The following is a 22,251-nucleotide window of genomic DNA, read 5'->3' as shown; positions in this document are numbered from 1 at the left end:
AGAATTATAATTTATAATTTTATATTTTTATATTATTATTGTGTAAAAATGTCACTTATTCTGCACCATAAATCGATTGTCTCTCAGTTACTGGATAAACAAAAAGTTTTTTCTTGTATTCTTCTACTTTAATAATATAATTTTCTTCAATGTTCTTATATTGATGTTCATCGAGTATATATTTCAAAGTAATGGATTGCGTTTCGTTAGAATCAGTTCCTATAACATGTATACTCAATTTTTTCATATAATTTTCGTTCCACATGTACTTATTAAACCATTCTCTTAGTTCGTTTATTTTTATGTTGTTTAATGCAAATATTTCTCTCTCGTGTCTGTCAAATATGTATTGACACTTCATAATCTCATACCAGTTTCTATTAATTTCTTCTTCAATATTTATATCAGCATGTTGCTTAAATATTCTTAATCTTTCCTTAACATTATCTAAATCATTTTCTGAGAATTCATCCAAAACTTCTTTTAAAAAATCCAGAAATCTATCGATGCATTCCTTAATAAGCTCAGTTGTCTGTGATTTATTTGCCACTGATTGAGTGGCACTAATAGAATATTCTAAAATTCCATCGACATCCATATAGTCGCATGAAATATGTTGTATAAAATTATTTTGGATTGATCGACATTTTAGTGACAATTGTTTTTCCATTATCATCTGAAAAACCGTGCGAATGAATATAACTTGGAGAGACAAAATTAATCGCAACAATCTAAGAAATTACTCAGATTTTATTTTATTTTATTTAAAAATAGATGAATAAACACCTAAAATTTCATATAAAATCATGTTATTTAATACTTACGATCATTAGTCTCATTAACACTGATAACTCAATTGACGTGGCATCAATTTGATAAGTATTTATCACAACGGAAGTTGGATCATGTTTACTGATATTTTTCAATTTACAATAACTTGTGCCCAAGGGTAACTGAAAGACTCTATTTGGTTGCATCATACTAGAATGTAAAGAGTCACATTTAAGTGTTGAAACACACTTATATATAAATTCGATCGCAGAATCTTCCGTTATATTGCCTTGCATAAGACATTGAATGTATAGACGATTGGTAAAAAATTTTGCAAAACTTTGGAATTCTTCAAAATTGACATTTCGTAGAGCATTGTGCATATCTACGTATGTACAATGGACTAACTTTAGTATCCATAATTTCATATCCCTGTAAAAAAGATTAAAGATATATTTATTATTGTCTAATTGGCAAAAAATATAACATTTATTATAATGTATTTTACAAAATTAATTCTTTATTTAATATCTATTAATAATTTCTTTTAGTTATGTAAAAATTTCATAATATTGTTGCAATTATTTGACAATAAATAGCCAGTACTTAGCGAGTTCCTCTGGTTTAGTAAATATGTCGTTATAGATAGCAATTTGTTGATCTTTGATTATTTCAAACATTTGCTTCGTAATATTTGAATAGTCCATCATGTATTTTGTTATAATTAACAATAATGTCTGCAATATAAATAAAATAAAAATAATATATTTTGAAACTTTGACGCATGCTTTGAATATATACTTACGATGGGAATAGGTCCGGATATTTTTGTTATAATTCCTTTCTCACTAACACTGATGTCATAAGTGTACCCACTTTCTACAGCTGGATATAATTCTTCCACCACTAGCAGTTTTATTATGTTGCAGTACACTGTCATGAGAGCGGCACTGAAATATTATTAACAAGAAAAATTTTTTAAAAATAAAAGATGCAAATAAAAAATTATAGAAATTGTTATTAATAATTCTAACTTAGAAATTAGAGTGTATTTAGAGTAATACTACACAAGTATTACTCTACACACAGTAATACTACACAATATAATATTATTATAATACATTATCCTACATTACTTACTTCTCCGGTAACTGAAGTCCTACGGAAGAAATAAAATGTGTATACATATAAGATATTGGCAAACGAAACTTGGGATCCGGACGGTACCAAATTTCTGATATACTATCACTATATAATTTTATAGGATATTTTGAAACTTTTGCTGGCAATGAATCTAAAGAATGTTCAATATGAAGGCATATATTTTTCTCTGGTAAATGAAAATCTGGTAATGGCTCGACGGTTTTCCAGTGTTCGAGCCATTCCTGTGATATCTTGATATCTGTGTACTCTGCTTTCGACCATGAATCGACTTTATCTAATTCCATATCAAAGTCCTTGTTGAAAATCATAATATTTGCAGTCTCAGGCGTCAAATAATTCAAAATATTTGTTATAGTTTTTGGATCATATTCAAAATGAATCTTGCTTCCAGTTAGATAATCGCGCGACGGATACTGATGCAAATTTATACATAAACTGCTCACATTATCTCTTGGATTCTCTTCCTTAAAATATCTAAAATCCAAGTATAAGTGATGTTTTTCACGAATATTTTATTTTTTCAATTATATTTCATATATCAATTTATTTCTAAAATTAGTTTACCTAAAAATATTTTTTGATCTCTTATTAAACTCGTCGTAAATTTTTTTCTGCGGACCTTTCTTTTTTAACAAATTGATATAGGAAAATATCGTATCTAGAATCTCCTTTACATGTCGTTTTCCTTCATTAGAGAGATCTATATTAATCTTGATTAAGCTATACGCGATAGTATGTATATTGTAACAAATTTCCTCATTAGAAACGGTAACATTCCACATTTTTTTGCGTAAATAACTAATTAGGGAACCTTTTCCTTCATGTCCAATAAGCCATGAAATATATTGATATGGTTTACTTTTATATAAAGCAAATAGCGAAGGCATAGCCCACGTTATTTCTAGCTGCAAAAGTTAAATTTTATTTTACATATTTATATTTTTACGTATAGTATACACATAAATTTTTTTCGATTTGATTAAATTTTAATCACATACTTGTCCAATATGTTTCGAAGTAAAAATTTTATACATTTTTTGAAAAGCGGCGGTATCAAAAAGAACATCATTTTTTATTAATTCGGTAGAGTCATCCAGAGATAGTTCGTTAGTTGGTATATTAACAAAACACGTGTCAGTTGTGACATATTGTTCCAATGTATTCAGCGGTAATCTTGCCTATAAAAAGGTGTACCATGTTATAAATTTTAACTTGTTTTTGAAATAAATAAACTGTATACTGCAAAAATAATTAATCGTTTGTCGCAATTTTAACAAAATTACCTGTATAACCAACTTTATTCTGTGAGCATTATAATGGCGTTCTTTGAATTTGTGTAGCTCTTCATATAATTTCGTGCAATCCAAATTTTCGTGCACTTTTATAATATGATCCTCAATAGTCTTATTGATTGGATGATCAGTTCGCGTAAAGGAGGAAAGTTGTGGTTGATGAACTCTGATTTTGGCTAAATTTAAAGCTCTCCGAAATTCTACAATACGTAAATACGATATTTTAAGATTGCAAGTTGCAACAACAGTATTATGAGTATAATCTACCGTCTTCTATGTTGTTTCGATTCTGCATAAATGCATCTTTTTCCGGTAGAGGGTTAGTGAAAAATTCAGCAAAATGAATGAGAACTGATAAAAAGTGTTTCTCTTGAATATCAAAGATAAACGATAATGTATATTCGTCGTAATCAAATAAGCAATCACAGCTGCCTCCATATTTATAAGTAAGTGTTTTTAAATCATATTTCTGCAAGTAAGATAATTTAAACAATTTAATATACAAATAAATTTTATATAAAATTTGTACGTATTTTTAGTACTTGGCAATGTTTTTCGAATTCAGTCAAAAGAATATACTCAAAGAAAAATGATATGCCTGGAAATCCTGATGGCTCTTTGAAAGTTCCTGTTCTCACACATAAGCAACATACTGCCTAAATTAAAAAAATATATTATATTTATATATGTATTACGCATAATACATGTTGAATATTAAATGGAGAAATTAACATCCACAATTAATGGAATGACTCGTAAATGATTTAAAATTGAGTAACACATTTGGAAATAATGAAAAATTCTTTTATAGTTAGTGAAGAAAATCATTTTTTTAAACCGAAACTTTTAATAATACAATTAAATCTTGAAATGATAGATATCTTTTGTGAGACTCGCCTTTGATATATTACAATTTTAATAAATTTTAATAATAAAGTTAGTAAAAAAATTGATGTAAGGTATCCTAAAATTCACATTAAATTATTTCGTTAGTTACCTTCATTTCATTTTTCATTTCTTGATGTTGAGAAGAGCATTTCTTTGAATCTTCATCGGATATTAGCAAAACTTCTAACCCATTTGGTAATCTAATAGCTCTAAATTTAAAAGACAAAAGAAACAAAATATTCATAAAACGTCAATGAGAATATTGTGCATATTATTATTAAAAAAAATTTAATTCCTGCATTTATCAATAAGAAATATATTATATTGTTTCTTCTAAAAAATTATCTTCATAGTATTTCTCACGCTTATTAATTGAAATCATGCACATTGTTGATCGGTATTTCTCACCTATATTCCTTCTCGTCATTCTCCGATTTGATGGGAGTTTCTAGATATTCAACTTGACCACTTTTATTGTTTCCACCCTCTTGCATTATTTCGGTCGATATGATACAATTCGATGAAAGAATTTCCAATATTAAGTCGTTTCTGAAAGACGATTTTAATCAGTACTCTGACTGATATGGTTTCTTCTACCGTTATGCCACTTGCTTTCAAACAGAAGTCAATATAGGACTAACTTGTGTACATGATAAGTGTAAGTCGTAGATGTTTACTAACTTGTATTATTCCCATTGGTCTGAGAACAAACTGGTCCAGCAAGTCAGTTAATGTATTATATACGCGATCTGTTCTTATATTTAATATCGTTTAAATACTATCTTAAAATATCATAAACCAATTACTGATCCTTATTAATGTCTTAATGTATTATTTAAAATGGATAACTTTAAATAAGATACATCTATAATTGTCTGCCTATTGATTGTTTAAGTAATTATTTCATTGTTGTTAGATATAAAGAAAGAGGTTCTATATATGCGACAAGCGATTGAAATTTGATCGAATTACACATCGAGGTAAAAAAGCGTACTTCGGTTTAAACCTTTCTAACGACACACGTCTGATAATGATCAGTTGAACGAAACAGAGAGCATACTATTTGGTCTGTTTTTTGTTCCTGCACTAAGCTGCTCTAGAACTCTCTTTCTCGCTTTCGACAAATATCATATATCTCACATATATCTCACTGTAAGTTCTAAATGTTCAGCTACATTCGGTTTACGATTCGATTCATATTTTTCTTTGCTAACCTTTTTTTCAACCTTTTCAGTTGCTCTTCCAGACAAGACTGTTATGTATACCCAACCAACCGTTCGTATTTTAAAATGCAGTTCTGAGAGATACTATTAGAAAATACAATGAATAGAGAAAGACCCTTTTTTGACCTGCGCGAACTTGAACTGTTTTCTCGCAGGCATGCCTGCCGTCTCCAAGAGCTCAAACTTACCCGTCTATAATATCGTGTATTTTCTCTTTTATTTTTCATTGGATAAATCTGCAAAAACGTTTTCAAGTATATTATACTTTAAAAATATTTAAAAAAAAAAGATTTTTTAACATCTTTGGTAAATAAGTGATAAATAAAGACATGTATGCCCTCTTAAGAACAGATTGTATTTAAAGAATCACGCCTAATTTTTTTTTTTAGAACTATAATGCTATGTTGAACGAGAATCTTTGGCAAATTGAGTTGAACTTATATCATTAATTTTTCCTTCTGTTCTTAAATGAAATAGATGAACAATATGCATGGAGTTTAACTGAAAAAAATAGAAGTAACTATTAGAGGTCAACTTTAAACAAATTTTTATAATTATCAAAGGATTCTGGAAAAAACTTAGAGATAATTTGTGAATATAAATATATTTTGATTATTTATATTGTTGATTTTGAAATGATAAATATTTGAAAATGTATAAGAGTTACAAATATATATAATATTATTGGAAAGATAGAGAAAAAAGGAATATATATAATGTTTTTTACTTAAAATATAAAACTCAAAACCCACCCTTAATGGATACTACATTAATTTAAAATATTTATATATTACTTATTAATAGTTACTAAATCTGATTTTTAGAAGCAAGTGCTCTGTCTGTTTTTTTATGCTCGTCAGCCGTCGCCGAATCGCAAAATTTTCTTTTCTGAAAGAATAGGAAATGGAGCAACTTAAAAAGCAATTAAATTTAAAAATTTCCTCCCTTTTTCGAGAGTATAAATATATTATTAAAAAATATATATTTAGTATTTCAATAATTTTCTTAAAATCCAATTCCTACACAATACGTATGCATATATAAAAATAAAGTGTTTGTAGGATTCTCAGTTTATAGAAAAGTCTTGCTCATCTGGTATGCAGCCTTTGTGAAAGAATATAAGTTTTAAATCAGTTAAGTATGAAAATGTTTTATATGAATAAGGAGAGAAAAGAGAAAGAGAGTGAGAGACATATTTTATTGAAAATATTTTGTCGTGTTTAAAATACAAATAAAAAATATGGAAAATTATATGCTGAGTAAGTATTTTACTTCCTAACTAGCATCCTTCATTATTATTACTGTATATGTTTTTGTCTAGTTATTACAATTATTTATAATATGTTTCTATTATATATCTGTTTATATTTTCTTCTTAAAAAAAGTATCGTTCATATATAAAAATAACAATTCTAATATTAACGTGAGAAAATTTAGTTCTATTAATTTCGAATATTCTAGTTCTGTAGCAAAATGCAAAATTCTACAATAACAGCTATAGAATAATAACAGCTATTATTATTCGTAATGGCTTATCGGAAAGAATATAGAAGTATAAATGTAATTGCAACAAATTTTCGCATTAGTTTATTGCGCAGTTGCTGTGCGAAAATAAAAAGCTTAAATTTAATCATTTAATCATTAAAAAAACTTCATTATCATAAGACAATACAAGTTATAATTTCATTTTTATTATACTATTAAATCGTTAATATGTGTTACATATTCTGTGCTCTGAGAGGATTTGTTCGAACATTTAGTTGGAAACATAAAGAGATTTTTCTTATAATCTTTTACTTTAGTAATATAATGATTTTTATTTGGCTTGTACTGTTGAAGATCATCATTTATGTATTCCAAATGAACATATTTCGCTTTTTTGGGAATAGATGCTACAATATGTAAACTCAATTTTCTAAAATTACTTTCATTCGATATGTGGTCTGCAAGCCATTCCCTCAGCTTATTAACATTTATTTTTTTTAGAGCAAGTATTTCCTGCTCGTGAAAATCAAATATGTAAGTACGTTTAACAATCACCTTCCAATTTCTTTCAACTTCCTCTTCAAGATTGGCATCGTCATGTGATCTAGATTTTAGGAACATTTCTTTGTAAAGATCCAATTCCTCTTCTGTGAGCTTTTCCAAATCGTTTTTAAACCATCTCAAAAAATCGTCGATTTTCTTATCAACGTATTCAGTTGTGCATTTATCTGCGTGAATGCAAACAGTAATGGAATATCCTAGAATTTCGTCAATGTCTCTAACGTCGACTGTGATATATATAAACTTATCAGTGCGTAGACCCTCGTGTAATTTATGAGTCATTATATACTGAAAACAAGTGTAAGTGAATGTGATGTGCAGGTAAAATTAATCGTGATAATCAACGATCTTATTCATATTTTATTAACTTTTGAAAATAAATAAAAGAATATATATAAAAGATTCTACGCATAAAATATTCTACGCATTCAAAATATACAAAACAATATGTATATATTATTTAAGGAGATCCTTAAGTTGTATATATTACTGACTAAACGCAATAATTTTTTTATAATTATATATTTTTTATATAATTTTTTTCTTCTCTTACAAATTTGAAAATTCTTTTCCAGGATTAAAGTATACGCATTAATATGTGTTTGTAAGATATAGTATTTATACTGAAAAAAAGGATTTAAATTGAGATTTTCTTTATCATTTTTTATGATCCAATATGTTATCAACATCGAAACATTTGTTTGAAAAGCTTTGCAATATGTACTTATGAAATTGTGGTCCAATGATTAATGGAATCGACATCAATTCAATGTCGATTCCATTATCATTTCTCACTGGGTAATAGTTTACATAAACAACGCGGAATTCTTAGAATTTGAATTAAAAATCTAATTAAAATACTATTATTCAAGGGAAATTTATGAATTAAATATATGTTTGGAAATTATGTATATGTATGCGTGAAATATTGGTGCAATAGTACATAAAGTACATAAAGATGTGTTGATGCGTCGCATTTTTTCAGTAAGTAGCGATCTCCTCGGAGTTCACGCTTCACTTGAGGATCCTCTTAATACTTACGCTTATCAGATTAATTAATGTCGATAATTCAATCGTGGTAACGTCAATTTGATAATAATTTGATATCATGGAAATTGCATCTAATCTGTTGATATTTTTAATTTTGTAATAGCTTATACCCAAAGGTATCCTAGTGCCTTTAAATTGTTGTATCGTATCTGGATGTAAAGGTTTACAATTAATTATTTTAATAAATTGCTGTACAGTCTTGATCGCAGTAGCCGGCGTTATATTTCCTTGCACGAGACATTGAATGTATAGACAATTGGTAAAGGATTTCACAAAGTCTTGAAAGTCTTTCAAAGTGATATTTTGTAGAGCGGTGTGCATATCAATTAGTGAATGATGGACGAGTTTCAATATCGATAATGCCATGTCGCTGGAAACAAGAGTAAAGATATTGATTAGCAGAAATGTAATTTATTTTATGATATCAATTGTTACAATTAATATATTAATCATTTATTTTAGTCATGTAAAAATTTTGTAATTGTTGTAATAATGCTTGATATAATAAACAGTTAGTACCTAATGAAAATCTTAGATGTTCTAACTGAGTCGTAATATGTCTGAATTTGTTGAATTTTGGTACTTTCAAATATGTCCTTCGTAATTAGGCTTGAATACTGCACCATGCCATGTGCAAAAAAAACCGCTAAAAGCTGCAATATAAATACAATGATACATTTCGAAATTATTTATAACTCCACCAAGCACACTTTAAACGTATACTTACTGGCAGAGTTTCATTAAAACCTCTTATTTTTAGTGTAAAACCATTTCTATTGACACTGATGTCATATTTAAACCCAACCTGTAGAGCTGGATATAATTCTTCGGCTAATAGCTGTTCCAGTAGTTTGCAGTACATATCCATGAGAACTCCACTGAAATATCATGAATGTTCACATTTTTTTCAATAAGATGTAAATATTTATATAAAAATCATAATATTGGTAATTATAAATTAAAAATTGGTATACATATAATGTCAAGTACAGTAATACTAAAATATAATATTGTTATACTTTCTATGCTACTTACTTCTTCAACGATTGAAGTTTTAAAGGGGAAATAAAATAGAAATGCATACAACATTTCGGCAAACAAAACTTAAAATCCGGGTGATACCAAAGCTCCGATATAGAATTATTATATAATTTCACAGGATATTTCTCAATTTTTTCGTTTGATGTCGTCTTTAATAGATGAAAATTGTTGATAAGGAATATATTCGATGATGGTAAATGAAATTCTGGTAATGGCTCGATGACTTTCCAACGTTCGATCCACACTTTCGGTATCTCAATATCCGTATATGCCGTTTGCCACCATGGTTCAACTTTCTTTAATTCGAAACAATTAAAATCCTTTGAAAAAATCATAATATTTGCCATCTCAGGTGCCAAATAATTCAAATATTTTTGTATAACTTTTGCATTATAATTCGAATCAAGCTGGTTTACAGTTATATAAGCCTTCGGCGGATAGAAATGCATATTCTTACAGAATAGTTCTACTTCAGAGATATCTTCTTTGTCGTAATTAATATATCTAAAAATACCTTCAAGTAAAAGTGATGTTCTACAAATATATAGTTGGCTTTTTTCTTTAATCATCTTAAAGACATAATTTAATTCTAAAATTACGTTACCTAAAAGTATTTTGTCTAATCTTACAAAAGTCATTGTAAATTTCTTTTTGCGGACCTGCTGTCTTCAGTAAATTGATAAAAGAAAATATTGCATCTAAAACATCTTCCAGATGTTTTCGTCCTTTAGAAGTGAGTGCTATGGTGAGTTGTATTAAGCTGTACAAAGAGTTTTGTTGACTCTCACAATTGAACATGCTATTGTCTGATGTAGGACTCCACATTTTTTTTCGTAGATAACTAATTAAGGAACCTTTTCCTTTATATCCAATACTCCATGAGATATATTGATATGAATTACATTTATAAAAATCAGAAAACGAAGGCAAAGCCCATGTTATTTGCAGCTGCAAAAGAGAAAGTTTATTTATATGAATTTTTATGTTGCATAAATCTAGATTCTTTTATATCTTTTCAAATACTTACTCGTGTCACATGTTCTGTATCATCATGAACTTTATACATTTTTCGGAAAGCGGGTGTATCAAAAGGGAAATCGTTTTTAAATTTGAAAAAATTATCTGGAGGCATTAGATTGTTTGGTATACGAGCAAAGTACGCTTTGACAAATTTTTCCATTGTATCCAACGATAGTCTCGACTATAAAAATATGTATCATGTTATGATTTGACTTTATTTTATAAATAAAAGAATCATAAATCTATAAATAATAAATAACCCTGTATCGTAATTTTAACGAAATTACCCGTATTGCTAGCTTCATTCTGTGAGCGCTATAGTGGCGCTTTTTAAATCTATCCAGCATCTTATACAATTTATCGCAATCTATATTATTACGCAATTTTATTAAATGGTCCACAGAAAACATGTTGGCTGGATGACCAATTTGTGCGAATGAGGAAAATAGTTGTTCGTATCTCGACTTGCCATTAAATAAACTTACCTGAAATTCTATAATAAGTTCTATATAATATGGCATATCAATACTGCAAGTATTGCGATGACAATGTTAAGAGTAAAATTTATACGATTTTTTATGGCATCTAGTTGCTCCATAAATATATGTTTTGGCATTATAGGATTAATAAAAAAAAGACCAAACTTATGGAGAGCTAAAAGCAAGTTGTTTTCTTTGATATTAAAGTAATATATTGTATGTTCGTTTTCCACCGAGACATGAGTAGTGCCATCATGGTCATGAATAAAATTTTCTAAAGTAATACATTGCTACAAATAAGACGATACTTGAATATATGAATAAATATTTTTAACGATAAATTTTTGCATCATGTTTTAGTACCTCTTCGAGTTTTCGAAAAAACATATATTCAAAGGCTAAGAAATATGATATGCCCGGAAATTCTGGTGGATCGCTGAAATTTCCTACGTCCACGCATAAGCTACACGCTGCCTGTTTAAAAAAATATAAGAGTATATGCATCACGCGCATTACACGTAATGTTAAATGGAGAATTAAATATAATCAACAGAACATTTAAACAGTTGAAATTGTATCACACATTTCGAAATAAATTTATGAAAACTTTTCTGCACTGCAGGAAATTAAATTTTTCAAATCAAATCACTTCTGATAATATACTACTTAAATTTTATGAAAATAGTTATCTCTTATGATTTTAAAGTTTATTATAGTTTATTAATATTAATTTTAAATATAAATTTTGAGTAACATGTTAATTTACAAAAAAATTTGTAAGTCCTAAAATACAAATTAAATTATCTTTTTTGTACCTTTTTTTCTCGGGAAAAAGATGTTGTTAAATTTTCATCGGATATTAGCAAAATTTCTAAACTGTTTGGCAATCTGATGGCTCTAAATTTTAAAGACAAAACAAACAGTAATAAAATGAGAAGTCAGTATGAATATTGTATACTTTGTCGATCATTTCAAAAAATTTAGATGCATTTTAAGATTTCTTTCAAAAAGTTACTATTTTATTATGTCTCACGTCTATTGTAATCGAAATCGTGCTTACTACTTACTACTGAATATTTGCTCGCGTTTTTACCTATATTCCCTCTTGTCATTCTCCGATTTGTCAGGCTGATGCAAATGTTCAGCTTGACTCTTCGCTTTATCCCTCTTCACAATTGGCATTATGTCAACGTGCAAAAAATTAGAATCGAAATCGTCGATTTGTGAAGCACGACTTGATCCGAAAAAATCCAATGTTTTTCAGTTCTTTTCAATTTTCTTTTCAATAGACCTGACACCATTTGAATCAGCACATTTACTGAAAGATCTTCTTTCTTTTACATATTCTCAAATAAAGGTCAATACGGTTAATGTCTAATATATGTTATATAAATATATATATATATATACATAGAGGTTTTAGATGTTTATTTATTTGTGCTGTTTACATAGTGATCTAGAGATTTGGTATTCATAGTCCGTTTAAAACTAACTCTTAAATTGTTATTTAAGTCTTAAATTATTATAAAACATTCTTGCATTTTAAAATATTGCTAATTATTAGCATTTGCAGCATTATTAGCATTATTAACATTATTAGGATTTGTAGCATTATAGTATTTTAAGATATTACTAATTAAAATAAGAATTATTAATTGAAATAAGAAATTAGCTATGAATATTGATTTATCGTATTATGATTATTGGCATAATGGACTTTTTTTTTGCAATATGTCAATACCTAAACTTTGATCAAATATAGTCGATTATTCTTCTCATATTCCATTGTAATTGGTCAATTCTTTACAGATTAAGACTTAAAACTTAGGTATGGCTTATAAAAGAGATTCCATATGTGTTCCATACGATTTGTAACAATTTATCTGAATGCACGCCGAGATGGAAGAGCGTGCGATTTAGAACTAATCGACGCAGTCGTTGTTGAAAGGAATAGAACATTCCATATTTTTTTGCGTAGATAACTAATTAGGAAATCTTTTCCTTCTTTCTGTCCAATAAGCCACGAAATATATCGATATGGTTTATTTTTATGTAAAGCAAATAGCGAAGACATGGCTCATGTTATTTCTAGCTGCAAAAGTCAAATTTTATTCTATATATTTATATTTTTAAGCATAGTATAAACATAGACTTTTTTCGACTTGGTTAATTTTTAGTGACATACTTGTCCAACATGTTTCGAAGTAGAAATTTTATACATTTCTTGAAAAGCGGCGGAACATCATTTTTTATTAATTCGGTAGAGTTCAGGAGATAATTCATTAGTTGATATATTAACAAAACACGTAGTTGTTTTGTATATGTCAGTTATGACATATTGTTCCAATGTATTCAGCGGTAATCTTGCCTATAAAAAGATGTACTATGTTATAAATTTTAAGCTTGTTTTTGAAATAAATAAACTTTATACTGTAAAAGTAATTAATTGTTTGTCGCAATTTTAACAAAATTAACTGTGTAACCAGCTTTATTCTGCGAGCACTATAATGACGCTCTTTAAATTTGTGTCTTCAAATAATTTCGTGTAATCCAAATTTTTGTGCTCTTTTATAATATGATAATCCTTAGTGATCTTATTGATTCGATGATCAGTTCGCGTAAAGGAAAAAAGTTGTAATTGCTGAACTCTGTTCTCTTTGGCAAAATTTAAAGCTGTCTGAAATTCTACATAAATGCGATATTTTAAGATTTCAAGTTGCAACAATAGTATTATGAATATAATCTATTTTTTTTTTATGTCGTTTCGATTCTGCATAAATCTTTTTTCGGTAGAGGTTAGTGAGAAATTTAGCAAAATGAATAATAAAAAGTGTTTCTCTTGAATAGCAAAGATAAATTACAATATTCTTAATCAAATAAGTAATAAGCTGCCTTCATGTTTATGAGTGAGTTTTTCTAAATCATATTTCTGCAAGTAAGGTGATTTAAACAATTTAATATACAAATAAATAAATTTTATATCAAATTTATACATATCATATTTTTAATACTTGGTAATGTTTTTTAAATTCTGTCAAAAGAATATACTCGAAGAAAAATGATATACCTGGAAATTTTGCTGGCTCTTTGAACGTTCCTATTCTCACACATAAGCAACATGCTGCCTATTAAAAAAAATATATTTATGTACTTATCAATCATAACACATACTGAATATTAAATGGAGCAATGAAAACAATTAATAGAATGACTTGTAAATGATTCAAAATTCAGTAATAGTTTTGGAATTAAATAATGAAAAATTATTTTACAGTTAATGAAGAAAATCAATCTTTTTTGAATCGAAACTTTTAATAATACATTTAAATGTTGAAAAGATAGATATCTTTTGTGAGACCCGTCTTTGATATATTACAATTTTAATAAATTTTAGTAATAAAGTAAATAAAAAAATTGATGTAAGGTATATCCTAAAATGCATATTAAATTATTTCGTTTTTTATTTTTCATATCTTGAGAAGAGCATTTCTTTGAATCTTCATCGGATATTAGCTTCTAAATCATTGGGTAATCTATTGGCTCTAAATTTAAAAGACAAAGTAAAATATTCATAAAATAAAACGTCAATGAGAATGTTGTGCATATTATTATTTAAAAAAATTTAATTCCTGCATTTATCAATAAAAAATACATTATATTGTTCCTTCTAAAAAATTATTTTCATAGTATTTCTCACGCTTATTTCAATCAAAATCGTGCACATTACTGATCGGTATTTCTTTCGTCTCATCTATATTTTTTGTTGTCATTCATCAATTTAACGAGAGTTTTTAGACTTGACAACTCTTATTATTTCTACCTCCTTGCATTATTTCGGTCGATATAATACGATCCGATGAAAATATTACCAATATTAAGTCGTTTCTGAAAGACGATTTTAATCAGCATTCTGTACGATACGGCTTCTTTTTCCGTTAAGCCATTTGCTTTCGAACAGAAGTCGATATACGATATACTAATTTGTCTTTTTCCCACTGATCTGAGAGCAAATGGTCCAGCAAACAAGTTAATGTATTATGTATGCAGTTCTTATATTTAATATAAAAATCGATCTGTTCTTATATTTAAATACTATTTTAAAATATCATAATCTCACTGAGCTTATTAACGTCTTAACGTATTATTTAAAATTGATAACTTTAAATAAGATCCATCTATAATTGCCTGTCTATTATACCTAACCAACCGTTCGTATCATTAATCGCAGATCTAAGAAATACTATTACAAAATATAATGAAGACATTAGAGAGAAAAAAAGGAAGATACTTTTTTGACCTACGTGAACTTGAACTATTTTGTCACAGGCGCGCCTATCTGTCGTTTTCAACGAGTTCAAACCTATTTGTCTATAATTTTGTGTGACTACTTTTTTCGTCGGATAAATCTGCAAAAATGTATTTTAAGGTATTGTACTTTAAAAATATTTTTTAAAAATATCGATTTTTTACCACCTCTATGTGTATATGCTCCCTTAAAAATAGAATGTGTTTAAAAAAATCAATCTAATTTCTTTTTTAGAAATACTTTATAATGCTGTATTGAATATGAATCATCGGTAAATGAAATTGAACTCATATCAATTGTTAATTTTTCCTTCTGTTTTTAAAAAGAAATAAATGAACAATATACATGGAGTTTAACTGAAAAAAATAAAGTATCTAGTGGAGGTTGTCCAACTTTAAACAAATTTTTATAATTAGGGTTCTGGAAGAGGCCTAGAGATAATTTAAAAATATAAATATTTTTTGATTATTCATAATATTATTATAAATAATAAATGTTTGCAAATGTAAGCGTTACAAATGTACGAGTATAATGAAACTATTGGAAAGAATGTAAAATGAAAAGGATATATATGATGTTTATTTAAGATATTTAAGATATTTAAGATATAAAACTTGAAACCCACCCTTAATGAATGTTGCATTAATTTAAAATATTTATATTGTATATTACTTGTTAACAGATTTTAAAAGCTCTGCCTGTTTTTTTATGTCCGCCAACTGTCGCCGAATTGTAAAATTTTCTTTTCCGAAATAACGGGAAATGGAGCAATTGACTTAAAAAAAAGAAGTTAAATTTAAAAATTTAAAAATTCCTCTTTTTCTCGAGAGTATAAATATATTATTAAAAGATATATATTATTTCATTAATTTTTTAAAAATCCAATTCCTACACCATCCTTATGCACACACAAAAGTAATAATTTGTAAGATCCTTCGTTCAGTTTATAGAAAAGTCTTGCTCAATTAGTGTGCGGCCTTTGTAGAAAAATATGAATTTTAAATCAGTTAAGTTAAATATAAAAATGTTTTATACAAGGAGAGGAAAGAGAATGAGAGGAGAGAGAAAGAGAATAAGAGAGATATTTTATTGAAAATATTTTATCGTGTTTAGAATACAAATAAAAAATATGGAAAATTATATCCTGAGCAAGTACTTTACTTCCTAACTAGCATCCTCTATTATTATTACTGTATACGTTTTTGTTTAGTTATTACAATTACTTATAATATGTTTCTATTATATATCTGTTTATATTTTCTTATTAAAGAAAAGTATGTATAGAAAAGTTTTTCATATATAAAACTAACAATTCTAATTAACATGAGAAAATTTAGTTCTATTAATTTCGAATATTCTAGTTCTGTAGCAAAATGCAAAATTCTATAGCTGTTACAATAACAGCTATAGAATAATAACAGCTATTATTATTCGTAATGGCTTATCGGAAAGAATATAGAAGTATAATAAATGTAATTGCAACAAATTTTCGCATTAGTTTATTGCGCAGTTGCTATGCGAAAAAGCTTAAATTTAATCATTTAATCATTAAAAAAACTTCATTATCATAAGACAATACAAGTTATAATTTCATTTTTATTATATTATTAAATCGTTAATGTGTTACATATTCTGTGCTCTGAGAGGATTTGTTCAAACGTTTAGTTGGAAACATAAAGAGATTTTTCTTATAATCTTTTACTTTAGTAATATAATGATTTTTATTTGGCTTGTATTGCTGATGATCGTCGTTTATGTATTCCAAATGAACGTATTTCGCTTTTTTGGGAATAGATCCTACAATATGTAAACTCAATTTTCTAAAATTATTTTCATTCGATATGTGGTCTGCAAACCATTCCTTCAGCTTATTAACATTTATTTTCTTTAGAGCAAGTATTTCCTGTCCGCGAAAATCAAATATGTAAGTACACTTCACAATCACCTTCCAATTTCTTTCAACTTCGTCTTCAAGATCGGTATTGTCATGTGTCCTAGATTTTAGGAACATTTCTTTGTAAATATCCAATTCCTCTGTGAGCTTTTCTAAATCGTTTTTAAACCATCTCAAAAATTCGTTGATCTTCTTATCAACGTACTCGGTTGTGTATTTATCTGTCTCAGTGCAAATAGTAATATAATATCCTAGAATTCCGTGAATGTCTCTAACGTCGACTATGGTATGTATAAATTTATCAACGAATAGACCTTCATGTATCTTATCGTCCATTATGTACACAAACAAGTGCAAATAATTGTGCAGGTAAAATTAATCGTAGTAATCAAAGATCTTATTCATATTTCATTTACTTTTAAAAATAAATCAATATAAATTAAAGATGCATTCAAAATATAAAACAATATATATTATTTAAGGGGATCCTTAAGTTGTCTATATCATCGACTACACGCAATATTTATATAACATTTTTACTTTTCCCTCTTTTACAGATTTAAAAATTTTTTTTCAGGATTAAAGTATACACATCAATACATACGTGTCTGAGAATTTATATCGAGAACGGAAAAAATGACTTAAATTGAGATCTTCATTACCATTTCTTACTCCTTCTTAATATGGCCGAAACAACATTTGCTGATGTATAGCTTTATAATCTGTACTTACAAAATTGTGGTCTACAGACTGGTAATTTTCATATAATAAACAAACGCGGAATTCTTAGAATTTGATTTAGAAGTCTAATTAAAATGTTATTATTCTATGAGTATTATGTATATGTGTGCGTGAAATATTGATGCAGTAGTAGATTAAGATGTGTTGATGCGCATATTTTCAATAAATAGTGATCTCCTCAGAGTTCATGCTTCATTTTAGGATCCCCTTAATACTTACGCTTATCAGATTAATTAATGTCGATAATTCAATCGTGATGACACCGGTTTGATAATAATTTGATATCGTGGAAATTGTATCTAATTTGTTAATATTTTTAATCTTGTAATAACTTGTGCCCAAAGACATCTGAATGCTTCTAAGCTGTTGTATCGTATTTGAATCTAAAGATCCACAATTAATTGTTTATTAATTTTAATAAATTGCTCTACGGTCTTGATCGCAGCAGTCGGCGTTATATTTCCTTGCACGAAACATTGATATAGACGGTCTGTAAAGGATTTTACAAAGTTCTGGAAGTCTTTCTTCTGGAAAGTGATATCCTGTACAACCGTATGCATATCAATTAGTGAATGATGGACGAAATTCAGTATCGATAATGCTATGTCGCGGAAGCAAGAGTAAAGATATGATTGAATAGCAGAAATATAATTTATATTATGATATAATTTATTTTATGATATTAATTATTATGATATTAATTAATATGTCAATCATTTATTTTAGATCACGTAAGAATTTTGTAATTGTTTTAGTAAATGATATAATAAACTTGATATAATAAACAGTCAGTACCTGATGAAAATCTCAGGTTTGCTAACTGAGTCGTAATATGTCTGAATTTGTTAAATTTTGATACTTTCAAATATGTCCTTCATAATTAGGCTTGAATATTGCTCTATGCAATGTGCAAAAAAACTCGCTAATAGCTGCAATATAAATACAATCTTGAAATTGTATTTATAACTCCAAAACACACTTTGAATGTATACTTACTGGCAGAGTTTCATTAAGATCTCTTATTTTTAGTATAAAACCATTCCTATTGACACTGATATCATATTTAAACCCAACCTGTAGAGCTGGATATAATTCTTCAGCTAATAGTTGTTCCAATAGTCTGCAGTACATATCCATGAGAACTCCACTGAAATTTATATTCACATCTTTTTCAATAAGATATAAATAATTATATATAATAATCATAATATTGGTAATTACAAGTTAAAAATTATACATATAGTGTCAAGTACAGTAGTAATTACTACAATATAGTATTGTTACGTTTTTTATGCACTTACTTCTTCAACGACTGAAGTTTTAGAGGGGAAATAAAATAGAAATGCATACAACATTTCGGCAAACAACATTTAAAATCCGGGTGATACCAAAGCTCTGACACAGAATTATTGTATAATTTTATAGGATATTTCTCAATTTTTTCGTTTGGTGTCTTTAGTAGATAAAAATTGTTGGCAAGGAATATATTCGATAACGGTAAATTAAACTCTGATAATGACTCGATGACTTTCCAACGTTCGATCCACACTTTCGGTATCTCAATATCCGTATATGCCGTTTGCCACCATGGTTCAACTTTCTTTAATTCGAAACAATTAAAATCCTTTGAAAAAATCATAATATTTGCCATCTCAGGTGCCAAATAATTCAAATATTTTTGTATAACTTTTGCATTATAATTCGAATCAAGCTGGTTTACAGTTATATAAGCCTTCGGCGGATAGAAATGCATATTCTTACAGAATAGTTCTACTTCAGAGATATCTTCTTTGTCGTAATTAATATATCTAAAAATACCTTCAAGTAAAAGTGATGTTCTACAAATATGTAGTTGGCTTTTTTCTTTAATCATCTTAAAGACATAATTTAATTCTAAAATTACTTTACCTAAAAGTATTTTGTCTAATCTTACAAAAGTCATTGTAAATTTCTTTTTGCGGACCTGCTGTCTTCAGTAAATTGATAAAAGAAAATATTGCATCTAAAACATCTTCCAGATGTTTTCGTCCTTTAGAAGTGAGTGATATAGTGATCTTTATTAAGCTGTACAAAGAATTTTGTTGAGTCTCACAATAAAACATATTATTGTCTGATATAGGACTCCACATTTTTTTTCGTAGATAACTAATTAAGGAACCTTTTCCTTTATATTCAATAATTCACAGGATGTATTGATATAAATTACATTTATAAAAATCGGAGAATGAAGGCAAGGCCCACGTTATCTCTAGCTGCAAAAGAGAAAGTCTATTTAAATTGTTACCTTGTATAAACTTAGATTCTTTTATATCTGCTCAAATTTTAGTCACTTACTCGTGTCAAATGTTCCGTATCATCATTAACTTTATACATTTTTCGGAAAGCAGGAGTATCAAAAGGGAGATCGTTTTTAAATTTGGAAAAATTATCTGGAGGAAAAATTATCTTTGAAAAGGATCTGAAGGAAAATTATCTTTTGTTGTTTGGTACACGAGCAAAGCACGCTTTGACAAATTTTTTCATTGTATTCAACGATAGACTCGACTATAAAAATATGTATCATGTTATAATTTAACTTTATTTTATAAACAAAAGAACTATAAAAATATAATAATAAAATGTAATAAATAATTCTTGCGTCGCTATTTTAACGAAGTTAGTCGTATTGCTAGCTTTATTCTGTGAGCGCTGTAGTGGCGCTTTTTAAATCTGTCCATTATATTGTACAATTTGTCATAATCAATATTATTGTGGAATTTTTTAAAATAATCTACAGAAAACATGTTGGTTGGATGACCAGTTTGTGCGAAGGAGGATAATAGTCGTTCGTACCTCGTTTTACCCTTAAATAAGCCTTCCTGAAATTCTATAATATAAGCTTTATATATGCATGGCATGTCAAGACTGCAAATTGCAACAGTAATATTAAGATTACAATTTACATATGGCATCTAGTTGCTCCATAAATATATGTTTTGGCATTATAGGATTAACAAAAAATAGACTAAACTTTTGGAGAGCTAAAAGCAATTTGTTTTCTTTGATATCAATGTAAAATATTGTATGCTCGTTTTCCATTGAGACATGAATAGTGCCACCATTGTCATGAATAAAATTTTTAAAAGTAATACATTGCTATAAATAAAACGATACTTAAGTAAAACGAAGCTTAAATATACAAATAAATAATTTTTATGTTAAATTTATGTATCATGTTTTAATACCTCTGAACATATTTCGGGTTTTCGAAAACAGATATATTTATAGGCTAAGAAATATGATATGTTCGGAATTTCTGGATCGCTGAAATTTCCTACGTCCACGCATAAGCTACACGCTGTCTTTAAAAAAATATAAGAGTATATGCATCACACGCATTATACGTAATGTTAAATGGAGAATTGAATATAATCAACAGAATATTTAAACAGTTGGAATTGCATCACATATTTCGAAATAAATTTGGAAATTCGAAAAAAATATGGAAACTTTTCTGCACTGCAGGAAATTAAATTTTTCAAATCAAATTACTTCTGATAATACACTACTTAAATTTTATGAAAATAGATATCTCTTGATGATTTTAAAGTTTATTATATATAGTTTATTAATTTTAAATATAAATTTTGAGTAACATGTTAACTAAAAAAATTTGTAAGTCCTAAAATTAAATTATCTTTTTTATACCTTTTTTTCTCGAGAAAAAGATGTTGTTAAATTTTCATCGGATATTAGCAAAACTTCTAAACTGTTTGGCAATCTGATGGCTCTAAATTTTAAAAACAAAACAAACAGTAATAAAATCAGAGAGGAGTCAGTATGAATATTATATACTTTGTCGATCATTTCAAAAAATTTAGATGCATTTTAAGATTTTTTTCAAAAAGTTACTATTTTATTATGTCTCACATCTATTGTAATCGAAATCGTTCTTACTGCTGAATATTTGCTCGCGTTTTACCTATATTCCTTCTATATTCATTCTCCGATTTGTCAGGCTGATGCAAATGTTCAGCTTGACTCTTCGCATTATCCCAACTCTTCACAACTGGCATTATGTCAACGTGCAAAAAATTAGAATCGAAATTATGTCGATTTGTGAAGCACGACTTGATCCGAAAAAGTCCAATGATTTTCAATTCTTTTCAATTTCCTTTTCAATAGACCTGACACCATTTGAATCAGCACATTTAGTGAAAGATCTTTCTTTTACACATATTCTCGAATAAAGGTCAATACGGTTAATGTCTAATATATATTATATATATATATATAATTGTAGCAAAATTTTTTACAACATTCTGCGTACGCTAGGATAGGCTCCCTGATGGAAAAA

General features: G+C 27.7%; 2 protein-coding genes and 2 pseudogenes across 2 annotated transcripts; all 4 read right to left on the bottom strand.

The window, feature by feature from the left end:
• Positions 1-55: 55 nt before the first annotated feature.
• Positions 56-4,609, bottom strand: LOC108684347 (nardilysin-like). The gene is made up of 12 exons (XM_018188612.1): positions 4,524-4,609; positions 4,225-4,324; positions 3,770-3,883; positions 3,495-3,696; positions 3,219-3,427; positions 2,934-3,113; positions 2,500-2,840; positions 1,912-2,409; positions 1,577-1,721; positions 1,378-1,508; positions 825-1,203; positions 56-676 (listed from the first exon to the last, which is right to left on the bottom strand). The coding sequence occupies exons 1-12, from the start codon at positions 4,607-4,609 to the stop codon at positions 56-58; spliced, it is 3,006 nt and encodes a 1,001-aa protein (XP_018044101.1).
• Positions 4,610-7,030: 2,421 nt separating this feature from the next.
• On the bottom strand, positions 7,031-12,156 carry LOC108684346 (nardilysin-like). Its single transcript, XM_018188611.1, has 12 exons — positions 12,068-12,156; positions 11,790-11,871; positions 11,310-11,448; positions 11,066-11,248; positions 10,783-10,988; positions 10,503-10,676; positions 10,080-10,423; positions 9,470-9,979; positions 9,162-9,312; positions 8,954-9,087; positions 8,426-8,804; positions 7,031-7,672 (listed from the first exon to the last, which is right to left on the bottom strand). The coding sequence occupies exons 1-12, from the start codon at positions 12,154-12,156 to the stop codon at positions 7,031-7,033; spliced, it is 3,033 nt and encodes a 1,010-aa protein (XP_018044100.1).
• Positions 12,157-16,895: 4,739 nt separating this feature from the next.
• LOC108684345 lies at positions 16,896-19,566 on the bottom strand (annotated as a pseudogene).
• A 253-nt stretch (positions 19,567-19,819) lies between these two features.
• Positions 19,820-20,897, bottom strand: LOC108684401 (annotated as a pseudogene).
• Positions 20,898-22,251: the final 1,354 nt, after the last annotated feature.

Source organism: Atta colombica, unplaced genomic scaffold (assembly GCF_001594045.1).
Source record: "Atta colombica isolate Treedump-2 unplaced genomic scaffold, Acol1.0 scaffold134, whole genome shotgun sequence".
Classification (NCBI taxonomy): Eukaryota; Metazoa; Arthropoda; class Insecta; order Hymenoptera; family Formicidae; genus Atta; species Atta colombica.
The sequence above is the reverse complement of the archived record's forward strand: the minus strand, read 5'-3'. Positions and strand labels throughout refer to the sequence as shown.

Excerpts from the sequence above, each read along its gene's own strand:
- LOC108684346 (XM_018188611.1), bottom strand. The coding sequence starts at position 12,156 with ATGCCAATTGTGAAGAGGGATAAAGCGAAGAGTCAAGCTGAACATTTG. Across the intron at positions 11,449-11,789 it reads CTTTTTCCCGAGAAAAAAAG|GCAGCGTGTAGCTTATGCGT; the intron begins GTACAAAAAAGA and ends TTTTTTAAACAG. Across the intron at positions 10,677-10,782 it reads GAATGAAGCTAGCAATACGG|TCGAGACTATCGTTGGATAC; the intron begins GTAATTTCGTTA and ends ATATTTTTATAG.
- LOC108684347 (XM_018188612.1), bottom strand. The coding sequence starts at position 4,609 with ATGCAAGAGGGTGGAAACAATAAAAGTGGTCAAGTTGAATATCTAGAA. Across the intron at positions 4,325-4,523 it reads AATGACGAGAAGGAATATAG|AGCTATTAGATTACCAAATG; the intron begins GTGAGAAATACC and ends TTTTAAATTTAG. Across the intron at positions 3,884-4,224 it reads AAATGAAAAATGAAATGAAG|GCAGTATGTTGCTTATGTGT; the intron begins GTAACTAACGAA and ends TTTTTAATTTAG.